The 12500-nt window shown below is 40.8% G+C and overlaps 1 protein-coding gene across 1 annotated transcript in view; it reads right to left on the bottom strand.

Annotated features, from left to right (window-relative positions):
- Positions 1-12500, bottom strand: part of ppp2r5b (protein phosphatase 2, regulatory subunit B', beta) — a 58205-nt gene that overhangs the window by 1919 nt on the left and 43786 nt on the right. Inside the window, exons 8-12 of the mRNA XM_079579616.1 lie at positions 8503-8556; positions 5041-5091; positions 4429-4548; positions 1526-1653; positions 1289-1390 (exon numbers count right to left, since the gene is read on the bottom strand). Coding sequence (XP_079435742.1) covers positions 1289-1390; positions 1526-1653; positions 4429-4548; positions 5041-5091; positions 8503-8556 — 455 coding nt within the window. The remainder of the gene's footprint in view (positions 1-1288; positions 1391-1525; positions 1654-4428; positions 4549-5040; positions 5092-8502; positions 8557-12500) is intronic.

Raw genomic sequence — 12500 nt, 5'->3', positions numbered from 1 at the left:
AGAGGCGTGCATGGTCAGGCTCCGTTTTATATCAGTGCTCTGATCCAGCCTTACTCCCTGTGAGGCTCTGAGGTCTGTGGATCAGAATCTGCTAAAGGTTCCACGTACGAGTTTTCGTACTAGAGGCGACCGATTCTTCCAGGCTGTTGCTCCCAGGCTCTGGAATGATCTTCCGCCCTCTTTGCTCTATTGACTCTGTTGATTCTTTCAAATGTGAACTTAAGACACATTTATTTGTTCAAGCTTTTAATTAGCTGCTTTTGGGCTGCTATGATTTCTGTGTTGTTTTGACCCCTTTTTATATTGTATGTAATTTCTGCTTTTACTGTGTTGTGAAGCACTTTGTGGCCTTTGCCTGTGAAAGGTGCTATATAAATAAAGATTACTTACTTACTTACTTGTTATAATCGACTACAGCTCATTGTTGATGAAAAGTCTACAATAAACCACACATGTGCAAAGCCAGGCTCAGTGTGTGATCATCTAAAGGCTGCTTCAGGTAGTTGCCTGCTTTGTTGATATTATTAGAGCATAATAGGCTGCTTGTTTTCAATGAATGTTCCGAGCTGGCTGTTAGCTCCTCACGGCCTGTAGCTTGTTGGCTCCGGGAGAAAACCACTCAGCTACGAGCAATGAACTTCAAAATCAACAAGCCCGGCTCAGTGTGTGGTTATTGCTCAACGGGTCTTTATGTGGTTTTATGTACTTTATTCGTGCATATTTCTCATTTTCACGTGCTGACTGGAGCTTTAGCTTGTAGCATTAGCTTTCTCCGGAGGGAATGCTATCAGGGCATCATCAAGGAGGTGGGGGCGTTCCTAGGAGGACTCAGGCAAAGCTACACCTAAAATGGCCGCCATCTGAGTTTTTACAGATTACTCAAAAATACGTGAATGTGCCAAGGCAACACTTCAGGCATGTTTTTAATGAGGGAATGACATAATAACATGATGTAAAGCGTGAAAAAGTCGATCTTACATAATACCCCCCCTTTAACATTGGTGCATCTGGATTTTCTTTCCTTAGGTCTTAAAACACAGTGCTCTCTTTTCTCCATAGCTGCCCTGTACTGTAAAGAGTAAAAAAGTCGGTACAGCCCCTTTAAATGACAGATTTATGATGGTTTTAGAAGTTGGTGCTAAAAGAGTGCAAGGGAATAATATTGTGTAAGATAAAGCTTGTGACGCTGACATTAGAATATTTAGGACGAAAAATAGAATCTGGCACCATGCTAACTGTCTAACTGCTAACAGGTGCTACGGCCTGGACTTCATGAGCTGGCACTCACTTCTGCTTCTCCACCTTGTAGGACGCCGTGAGGTCGTCGAACAGTTTGCTGTTCATCTCCATGAAGGTCTTGAGAACGTTGTAGATCAGAGACACGATGGTCCTGGAAGACACCGCACAAAAGACTAAGTAAGTAAAACTTAACTAAGAGTTTTAGTTTTAGAAGTGACATAACCAAACAAAAAATAAATGGACTGTATATATACTGTATATATATATATATTTTTACGGGTCTTACTGGTTCCAGTGCTCCTTAGACACCCTGTAGAGCGTGGCGAACACCAGCGGGAGAATAACCTGGCAGTTCTCCTCAATCAAGCTCAGGATGTACTCATTGTTCCAGAAGTACAGGGCCCGCTCCGCCACCTGCAACAGAAACAACGAAAACAACATGATCAACGAAAACAACATGATCAACGAAAACAACATAATCAATGAAAACAACATGATCAACGAAAACAACATGATCAATGCAAACAACATAATCAATGAAAACAATGAAAACAACATGATCAATGAAAACAACATGATCAACGAAAACAACATGATCAACGAAAACAACATGATCAACGAAAACAACATAATCAATGAAAACAATGAAAACAACATGATCAACGAAAACAACATGATCAACGAAAACAACATGATCAACGAAAACAACATGATCAATGAAAACAACATGATCAACGAAAACAACATAATCAATGAAAACAATGAAAACAACATGATCAACGAAAACAACATGATCAATGAAAACAACATAATCAATGAAGACAACATAATCAATGAAAACAACATGATCAATGAAAACAATAAAAACAACAAAACAAAGAGCTGGAGGAAGTGCTTCGGGGATGAGATCTGCTCCAGATCTGCGCAAATACAAATGGACCAGTGTGGATTAGACCAGTGGCTAATCCACACTGTCCTGACTGTAGACCGAGAGGTAGGCAATGTCAGGCCTGGGGGCCAAATCCGGCCCTCCAGCATAGAGTACTTTAACATTTTTACAGTTAAACTATATTATGTGCAACACTGGCATTTGGAGAAAGTGGTGCTTTACTTTGGGCTGATATTGGCAGGTTCGGTCCTTCCACAAAGCAAACTTGCCTGCCCCTCTAGACCATCATAGACTCTGTGGATCAGGCTGGACGACCCTCTCCTCAGTGGACTGTGTCAGACTGGCTCACACAGCAGAGCAGAGTGGGTTATCTCGTCACGCCCATCTCCAGCCTCCTCAGTGCAGCCTGTGTGGAGCCTCATCAGTGACAGCGCCAACTGACTGTCAGGAAGATGAACTCTCCCCTTCCCTCTGTCTCTGCTGCCCCCGATTGTGTACATATGTACGAGTTAACTATTGTCTCTTTTGAGACAATCTCAGTCATATTGTGGCGTCTGGTTGAATTGAATATTACGTCACCTAGTATCACGATTTGTCAATTTGTCAATAAATTATGCAACAATTCTCTGTAAACGGGCTTCTTCCACAACAATCACAGTCCAAACAACAACACCAGAAGAGGACCGGGCAAGGTGGTTTTCAGTCCTTTCCCACTGATGGATTGGTGTGGACTTTTCCTGGCTGTTCCCGACCCGCTTCCTAATGCAGTCTTTATAATAATGAGTGTAATTAAGCATTTGTGTAAATATAGGAAAAGGCGCTGCAGCGTGTATCTCCTGCCTGGCCCTCAGCTCCTCACGTCTGACCCTCGCAGCAGCACACAGAGTGACTCAGAGATGTCCAGGATCAGCGTGAGGAAGGGAAATGTGGGGAGAGTCGAGGAACACGCCCTGGTTTGGACGCAACGGTAACAATTTTGAGTGTATTTTTGACCGATGTCCTCTATGAACTCTGCCAGAGAGGAGTCTGCACGTTAATGTGATCAGGTGACTCAGTCATGTCATTTCTCGACCTCACAAATGCCTTGACGTTCAATAGCTTTACATTGCCTTCACAGTCACTGGGTGGTGGTGTGCTGAGCTCCCATAGAAACAGAGTCAGAGTGAGTCAAAGGCCTTTGTGTTTCTTTTCTCAGCAACAAAGAAAAAAAAAAACATATACATACGTATCTGGGTAACGTTGTAAAAATATGAACTATAGTTTTGTTGATTGTTGAATTGGATAAAACCTCGTAGGGTTTTTGGGTGCGATTCCTAAAGGTCTGTTGGATTTGCTTAATCGTATACACTGCGTTAACAATTATTACGCAATTGTATTTCAGTGCCATAAAGGTAAAAAAAAAAAAATCTATTAAACTCATGGATGGTCTTGTGTCTCAGGGCTCTTTGAATCACTGACATCAATCTCAGACGCCTGTGATGATTAGTCGACGGGTTAAGCCCAGTTAAGGGAAAATGTACAAAAAAAGGACATTCCACATTATTAAGCAGATCACCATTTTGAAGCAATATGGGAAAGAAAAAGGATCTCTCTGCTGATGGAAAGCGTGAAATAGTTGAATGCTTTTGACTAGGTATGAAAACCCTCAATAGTTCATAAAAGATTAAGCGTAATCATCGTGCTGTTGAGAGATTCAGAGCACACGGGTTTGTGCAGATAAAGGCACAATGAGGACGGTTTCTGCCGGACAAATACATCAGATTAAGAGAACAGATGCTACAAAGCAGCAGACAGGTATTTGAAACATCAAGGTATAAGACCCTCCAGAGGCTGCAGTTGTAAACCATCTATCCGCCCCCCTAAACTGTTCATTGAAGCTGCAGTGGCTCAGAAATACATGAAGACTCATTTTCAAACAGTCTTGTTCACTGATGAGTGCGATACAACCCTGGATGGTGGAATCGTTTAAAAGGAGACCTTAAAAACTTTTCAAACGGAAGGATACAGAGCTAAAAAAGGACTTACTACTACCACTGGCCCCAGGTAGCGGAGTTCTGTGACTATGACACAGGGAGGCCGCCATTGTTGCATTTAGGGATGGGAATTGAATAGACCCGGTTTTATAGCAAAACGCCTATGATCTACTTTAGATCTCAACAACTACAAGATGACAGAAAATGTCGGGGATATCTGCGCCAGAGCAGGCTAATCCACACAGGCCGCCTGAACTCTCCCCTTCGCTCCGTCTACTGTCTATGACAATGGGAAGTAGTACTCGAAGTATATGAGAGCATTTGAACCTGGAAGTGTGGGCTGGAGATGCAGGCGGCGATCTGTTTGAAGAGCGGCTCCTGGACTCGTACAAACTGAGACGGTTCGATGACGTCCAGGATCTCCTCGATCTCTCCCAGGAACATGACCTGAACACAGTCACGACAGCACACTGAGAACATCCCTGGGACACTGCCACTACGAAGTAGTAGTAGCAGTTACTCTATGTCCCTTGTCTTCTCTGGGTTTTATTGTCAGTCCTGGCCAGGAGAACTTATGCATATTTTAAAAATCCCACACCAGAGTTCAATTTCACATGCCCTGTACGGTCGAAAAGCAGGTCCATGTTAAAATAAACTACTTTTATTTTGTCATAGACTCGAATGCCTCTGACTAGTTGTCCCACAAAGCCAGTTCTTAGCTTACTTTTTCCAACAATACCACTGTGTTTGTACATTCACATGCATCAAACCTCAGGATAATGCCATCGAGCTAAAAGGATAAGCAAAAGTAATTTCTGTATTCTACAGTGGTCTTAGCTTCATATTGAGCAGTAAACACTAACGTTGAAACATGTCCCGCTAACATGAAGGGTAAGGGAACATTTGCTCAGAGCGTGTGCAGGACTGACGGACACTCACCTCCTTCTGTGTGCATGTCTTGGGCCAGTACTTGAGCAGGCCTCTGATGATCTGCAACAGGAACAGCACACGCACAGAAGCATCTTTACTATGAAGCATGTCTGAGGGTTAGCTATTACATTCAATCAAATGTCTAATGCAGCCATTCCCAAAGTCCGGGACATCAGGGCCCCCTTATCGATTCGGAAATCTCTCAGGGGCCCCCCAATAATGATAATTTACTCTATTCAAAGGAATTTGTTATTATTATACATCTAAAGTTTGTTACGTCAAAAAGCAACATCTAGCAATGACTGTAGGCTAAATACTGGTTTAAAGTCGTGCATTTTTGCAAATAAATGTATTTTTCTCTTCAAAATGTTTTGTAGACAAGCTATAGTGCCTCTGACCCCACTTTGGGAATCACTGGTCTAATGTACACAATAAGGTGTTTTTCACCAAATGAACATTGCTAGTCAGATTTCCAGGGGAAAATGTTTTTTAAACATTAAGATTGAATATTTCACAACCATGTGCTGTGTGAAGTGTAGCTTAGATCACACTATTATAATAATAATAATAATGCATTGGTTTTATATAGCGCTTTTCTGGACACTCAAAGACGCTTTACATTGCACTATTCGTTCACGCCATACTATTATAATGTTTACTCACAAAAACATTTCACATGATGTAAAAGTTGTTTACAGTTTTGGTTTTGAAGATGACCACCCAATCAGAAAGCAGAATAACCCCCTCCACTCCTTTGACAGAAATCAGTTTGGAAATGAACTAAAAGGGACTCTCTCCGACTTCCACAATCCCTGCACATTAGTGCTAGTGCAGCATCCAGTAGTTAAAGCTGAATAAACTCTGCAGCTTAAGGCTAAACCACATAGAGAGTATCCTGCGACCATTAAAATAAGTGTTAAAGGAAACATTTGTGGAAAACAGACCAGTGTCTATTATATATATACATTTCATTATAAAGCCATAAAAATAATAATACCACTGCCAACCATAGTTTATTAGGATTAGGATTATAAAAATAAATTACATTGTGAACCCTGTGTTCTAAAATGTGGATCCAACAGCTTGAACATTGCACTTCCTTGATTTACACATTTTTACACCAGAAAAACACTTTTAAGAAGTTTATCCGATCTAATGTATGACATTTGTAAATCTTTAACAACAGGCACATGAGTGAAGCACTAGTTCATTATTAGTCTAATTAATAAATAGTGTTGCCATTTTTACGTACACTTTCTTAAAGGGACTAGATGCAAGTTGGTCATTTTATACTCACTACTGCCACCTCAGGTCGTATGCGTAGCTGCAGGTTCTATATTAAACTGGTGCATGACGGCACTTTAGACCCGAAGTAACAGCTTTGTGAGTGAACATGTACTGGGAGGAAAATACTTCATTTGAACATTTTTAAACTCTGTAAATATCACTAAATCTTTAGCTCCATTTCAGCTTCCTTTTGGTCCTGATTTAGTTTCTTGTTTTGTGTCTCGTGATAAGACAATTTGCTGGAAGGAAAAGTACATTTACTTAACGTTACTTACGTTAAATATCACAATAATTATTGTTATTGCAATATTCAAAGGAATCAAATATCACGCTGTTTCTCATAAAGTGCATGTATTTCAGTATTTGGAAACACTATTTGATAGAAAGACTTTTTTGACTGACACAGTATATGATTTAAATTGAAAATAAGATCTCTCATTGATCCATTCATCCCCCTCATTCACCTGCAGCGTCTCGTCATAAGTTCTGACACATTTCCTCTAATGGCCCGCGCTCGACCCTGGGAGTCATATCCGCTGCTAGGATCCTGTGCTCCAAACAATAACACAGCGCTGTAACGAGGATGGACGCCTTGTGCTTTTATGAGATATGATTTATGGAAGGCCGGTCGTGTCACGTCACTGCAGCTTTGATGAGTCACCGTCAACCCCCGGGTCTCCGCATTGTTCGCTTTGACATTTGTTTAACGGGGAATTCAAAAGAAGACCGTTATATTCTAGCCGCTTACGCCAACTTACTGTAAATTCATAACGAGCGCTCCCGTCATGAGGGCAGTACTGGAGTGATGGATGGTCTGCTGTTGGAGATGTGGTCATGTTTGCTTTTAGAAACAGTAGGTGAGATGTTTTATGGTTACACTCATCAAATTAACACAAAATAATGTCTTTCATTTGCTGCCAACATGTCTCTCTCAGCTCAATTTATCTCCATTAAGTGTCGCACTGTAATATGCCATTAAGCACCGAATACAATTTCCTATCTGCCATGAACCAAAGGACAAAGGGAGAGTCGATGCTGCCTTCATGTGGTCGTCAGGTGCGACGCGCTTTGTGGTCATGTGTTTGATCGTTAAAAGCGAGGATTTGGATGTGAGCAATTCAAAATCCTGTCTGGTCTTACTAACAGAACTAACTGTTAAAGGAATAGTTCACCGTTTTTCCATGTTCTTACCTGAGCTTAGTCGATGCATACCTGTCTTGTCTTTGTGCGTGCGCTCAGTCACACAAAAAGACCAAAGATGATTATAGCATTGGCCTCTCACAGTATATTCCTATAGCTCCAAATGGGGGTGAAGTTAGAAGCGACAAAGCTCTTATCATATCTCATATATCATATCTCAGTATGGAAAAACGGTGAACTATATCTTTAAGAACTGCTCGCACAAAACAATACCTTGACCTAATGGTTTTGATAACATAGGAACATAAATACATCTTTAGCGTTATATAACACGTGACTTTGGGGGTTACTCTCGCAATCATGCTCCAGTGATAACTGACCGACTGTCTTCTGCCCTATCCGCTGAGGAACCCCATCCAACAGGACCTGAAGCTCCTACAAGGCCTGGACGTTCTCTGAGGTCTGGGCCCGTCTGCAGAGGGACTCCCATCAGCCCTGGGCCTCTATCGCCTGTCCGTCCATGGGAGTGGATCTCTCCTTCTGTGGTTCTCCCTGAGGTTTCTCTTTTCTCCCACTGGATTTTATAGTTTCTCCTTTCCATAGAAGAGTCTAAGGACGGGGGACACCCTGAGGCTCGTCACCAGCGGCTGCTGACGCTTATTACCTCTGTTTGGACTTTGTTTCATGGTTTTAGTGTTGGGTGCAGCCCCGTGAGGCAACCCCTGTTTGATAATGGACTATACAAAACTGATTGATTGATTGATTGATTGATTGATTGATTGATTGATTGATTGATTGATTGATTGATTGATTGATTGATTGATTGATTGATTGATTGATTGATTGATTGATTGATTGATTGAGGAGGTAGGTCTGCTCATCAAACTGACCTTGGTGCTGTGATCTGAGGAGAGTATTGTAAATAAGTAGGAGGCTGAATCGCACAACTCATTTCTGCTCAGGGAAGAATCCCGTTTGTCTATCCCTCTAAAACTCTCTCACTACTGCATGATGAAATAACCATGATAGGCAGAATTGACTTACATATTCAGTGACCGTAGCATCCTTCTCCATGAACTGCACCACACAGTAGGCCAGCTGAGGACACACACATAGCCACAGTTAGGTTTGAAAATACAGTGTTATATCACCATGTCTCCAGCATGGGGCGCTCTCGAGTCCTTGTGAGTGAGTCCAAGTCACAAAAGACTAGTCCAAGATGATGGAAACATAAGTGGTCACAGTGAGTCAGTGTCAGGGCAGGTCCAGGACTTACCCATCAAAATAAAGTCTATTCTGTCCACTGCAGAGGCTCGAACCACTGTGCCACTGTGTCACCAGTGTAAGTGCATTTAGTTACTGAGTACTAAATACTTGCCTTAAAACTTTGTCTAATCAGAGTACTGTGTTCTGAATACTTTTACTACTTTCAGAATACTTTCACATTGATTGTCATTGTATTTGATGAAGAAAATGAAAATTACAACTGTTGGAACACCTGTTATAAAATCACTTCTCATTAATGATGAACTCTTTAACTCTGTTAACTCTAATGGAGCAGCAGATACAGCATTATGTGACACATGTGCAGTGTTTGTATGAACTGTGGTATAAGGCGTTAAAATCTTTATTTTATTTTAGGAGGAAAAACAGGTCAACATTCAAAGTTCTTAGTAATGTGCATTTTGGAGCTAAAAAGTAATGATTGATACTGGGATGTTTTCCTTTGATATTTAGAAAATGATTGTATTGTAAATACTCTCAAATGAATGTAACTTTACCAAAATACACCTACTCAAAATGAGTATTCTAAATGCATGTATTTAGTTACTCCCCATCACTGGTCAGCCTTCCTCTCTGACACACACATGGTCATAGACATAGTGCATGTGGAGTAAAAGGCCAGGGGACAGACTGACGGTCAGGAGCACTTGGCTGGAGGAGTACAGGACTGGAGTCAGTAGCATGGGTTTCACAGGCAGCAGCAGCACGAGTAGTAGTAGTCGGTGTAGTAGAAGTGTTTGCAGTAGTAGTAATCTTTGCAGTAGTTGTCTTTGCAGTAGTAGTAGTCTTTGCAGTAGTAGTAGTCTTTGCAGTAGTAATCTTTGCAGTAGTAGTAGTAGTAGTCTTTGTAGTAGTAGTCTTTGTAGTACTAGTAGTCTTTGCAGTAGTAGTCTTTGTAGTAGTAGTCTTTGCAGTAGTAGTAGTCTTTGCAGTAGAAGTAGTCTTTGCAGTTGTAGTGGTCTTTGCAGTAGTAGTAGTCTTTGCAGTAATAGTAGTAGTAGTAGTCTTTGCAGTAATAGCAGTCTTTGCAGTAGTAGTAGTCTTTGCAGTAGTAGTAGTCTTTGCAGTAGTAGTAGTCTTTGCAGTAGTAGTAGTCTTTGCAGTAGTAGTAGTCTTTGCAGTAGTAGTAGTCTTTGCAGTAGTAGTAGTAGTCTTTGCAGTAATAGTAGTCTTTACAGTAGTAGTAGTCTTTGCAGTAATAGTAGTCTTTGCAGTAGTAGTAGTAGTCTTTGCAGTAGTAGTAGTAGTCTTTGCAGTAGTAGTAGTCTTTGCAGTAGTAGTAGTCTTTGCAGTAGTAGTAGTAGTCTTTGCAGTAGTAGTAGTCTTTGCAGTAGTAGTAGTAGTCTTTGCAGTAGTAGTAGTCTTTGCAGTAGTAGTAGTAGTCTTTACAGTAGTAGTAGTCTTTGCAGTAGTAGTAGTAGTCTTTGCAGTAGTAGTAGTCTTTGCAGTAGTAGTAGTAGTAGTCTTTGCAGTAGCAGTAGTCTTTGCAGTAGTAGTAGTCTTTGCAGTAGTAGTAGTAGTCTTTGCAGTAGTAGTAGTAGTCTTTGCAGTAGTAGTAGTAGTCTTTGCAGTAGTAGTAGTCTTTGCAGTAGTAGTAGTCTTTGCAGTAGTAGTAGTAGTCTTTGCAGTAGCAGTAGTCTTTGCAGTAGTAGTAGTCTTTGCAGTAGTAGTAGTAGTAGTCTTTGCAGTAGCAGTAGTCTTTGCAGTAGCAGTAGTCTTTGCAGTAGTAGTAGTAGTCTTTGCAGTAGCAGTAGTCTTTGCAGTAGTAGTAGTCTTTGCAGTAGTAGTAGTAGTCTTTGCAGTAGTAGTAGTAGTCTTTGCAGTAGTAGTAGTCTTTGCAGTAGTAGTAGTAGTCTTTGCAGTAGCAGTAGTCTTTGCAGTAGTAGTAGTAGTCTTTGCAGTAGCAGTAGTCTTTGCAGTAGTAGTAGTAGTCTTTGCAGTAGTAGTAGTCTTTACAGTAGTAGTAGTCTTTGCAGCAGTAGTAGTCTTTGCAGTAGTAGTAGTCTTTGCAGTAGTAGTAGTAGTCTTTGCAGTAGCAGTAGTCTTTGCAGTAGTAGTAGTAGTCTTTGCAGTAGTAGTAGTCTTTGCAGTAGTAGTAGTAGTCTTTGCAGTAGTTGTAGTCTTTGCAGTAGTAGTAGTAGTATTTGCAGTAGCAGTAGTCTTTGCAGTAGTAGTAGTAGTAGTCTTTGCAGTAGTAGTAGTAGTCTTTGCAGTAGTAGTAGTAGTAGTCTTTGCAGTAGTAGTAGTCTTTGCAGTAGTAGTAGTAGTCTTTGCAGTAGTAGTAGTAGTCTTTGCAGTAGTAGTAGTAGTCTTTGCAGTAATAGTAGTCTTTGCAGTAGTAGTAGTAGTCTTTGCAGTAGCAGTAGTCTTTGCAGTAGTAGTAGTCTTTGCAGTAATAGTAGTCTTTGCAGTAGTAGTAGTCTTTGCAGTAATAGTAGTCTTTGCAGTAGTAGTAGTCTTTGCAGTAATAGTAGTCTTTGCAGTAGTAGTAGTCTTTGCAGTAGCAGTAGTCTTTGCAGTAGTAGTAGTAGTAGTCTTTGCAGTAGTAGTAGTAGTCTTTGCAGTAGTAGTAGTCTTTACAGTAGTAGTAGTCTTTGCAGTAATAGTAGTCTTTGCAGTAGTAGTAGTAGTCTTTGCAGTAGTAGTAGTAGTCTTTGCAGTAGTAGTAGTCTTTGCAGTAGTAGTAGTAGTCTTTGCAGTAGTAGTAGTCTTTGCAGTAGTAGTAGTAGTCTTTACAGTAGTAGTAGTCTTTGCAGTAGTAGTAGTCTTTGCAGTAGTAGTAGTAGTAGTCTTTGCAGTAGCAGTAGTCTTTGCAGTAGTAGTAGTCTTTGCAGTAGTAGTAGTAGTCTTTGCAGTAGTAGTAGTAGTCTTTGCAGTAGTAGTAGTAGTCTTTGCAGTAGTAGTAGTCTTTGCAGTAGTAGTAGTCTTTGCAGTAGTAGTAGTAGTCTTTGCAGTAGCAGTAGTCTTTGCAGTAGTAGTAGTCTTTGCAGTAGTAGTAGTAGTAGTCTTTGCAGTAGCAGTAGTCTTTGCAGTAGCAGTAGTCTTTGCAGTAGTAGTAGTAGTCTTTGCAGTAGCAGTAGTCTTTGCAGTAGTAGTAGTCTTTGCAGTAGTAGTAGTAGTCTTTGCAGTAGTAGTAGTAGTCTTTGCAGTAGTAGTAGTCTTTGCAGTAGTAGTAGTAGTCTTTGCAGTAGCAGTAGTCTTTGCAGTAGTAGTAGTAGTCTTTGCAGTAGCAGTAGTCTTTGCAGTAGTAGTAGTAGTCTTTGCAGTAGTAGTAGTCTTTACAGTAGTAGTAGTCTTTGCAGCAGTAGTAGTCTTTGCAGTAGTAGTAGTCTTTGCAGTAGTAGTAGTAGTCTTTGCAGTAGCAGTAGTCTTTGCAGTAGTAGTAGTAGTCTTTGCAGTAGCAGTAGTCTTTGCAGTAGTAGTAGTAGTCTTTGCAGTAGTAGTAGTCTTTACAGTAGTAGTAGTCTTTGCAGCAGTAGTAGTCTTTGCAGTAGTAGTAGTCTTTGCAGTAGTAGTAGTAGTCTTTGCAGTAGCAGTAGTCTTTGCAGTAGTAGTAGTAGTCTTTGCAGTAGTTGTAGTCTTTGCAGTAGTAGTAGTAGTATTTGCAGTAGCAGTAGTCTTTGCAGTAGTAGTAGTAGTAGTCTTTGCAGTAGTAGTAGTAGTCTTTGCAGTAGTAGTAGTAGTAGTCTTTGCAGTAGTAGTAGTCTTTGCAGTAGTAGTAGTAGTCTTTGCAGTAGTAGTAGTAGTCTTTGCAGTAG

This window comes from Gobius niger (assembly GCF_951799975.1).
Source record: "Gobius niger genome assembly, chromosome: 21".
In the NCBI taxonomy this organism is placed as follows: Eukaryota; Metazoa; Chordata; class Actinopteri; order Gobiiformes; family Gobiidae; genus Gobius; species Gobius niger.
The sequence above is the reverse complement of the archived record's forward strand: the minus strand, read 5'-3'. Positions and strand labels throughout refer to the sequence as shown.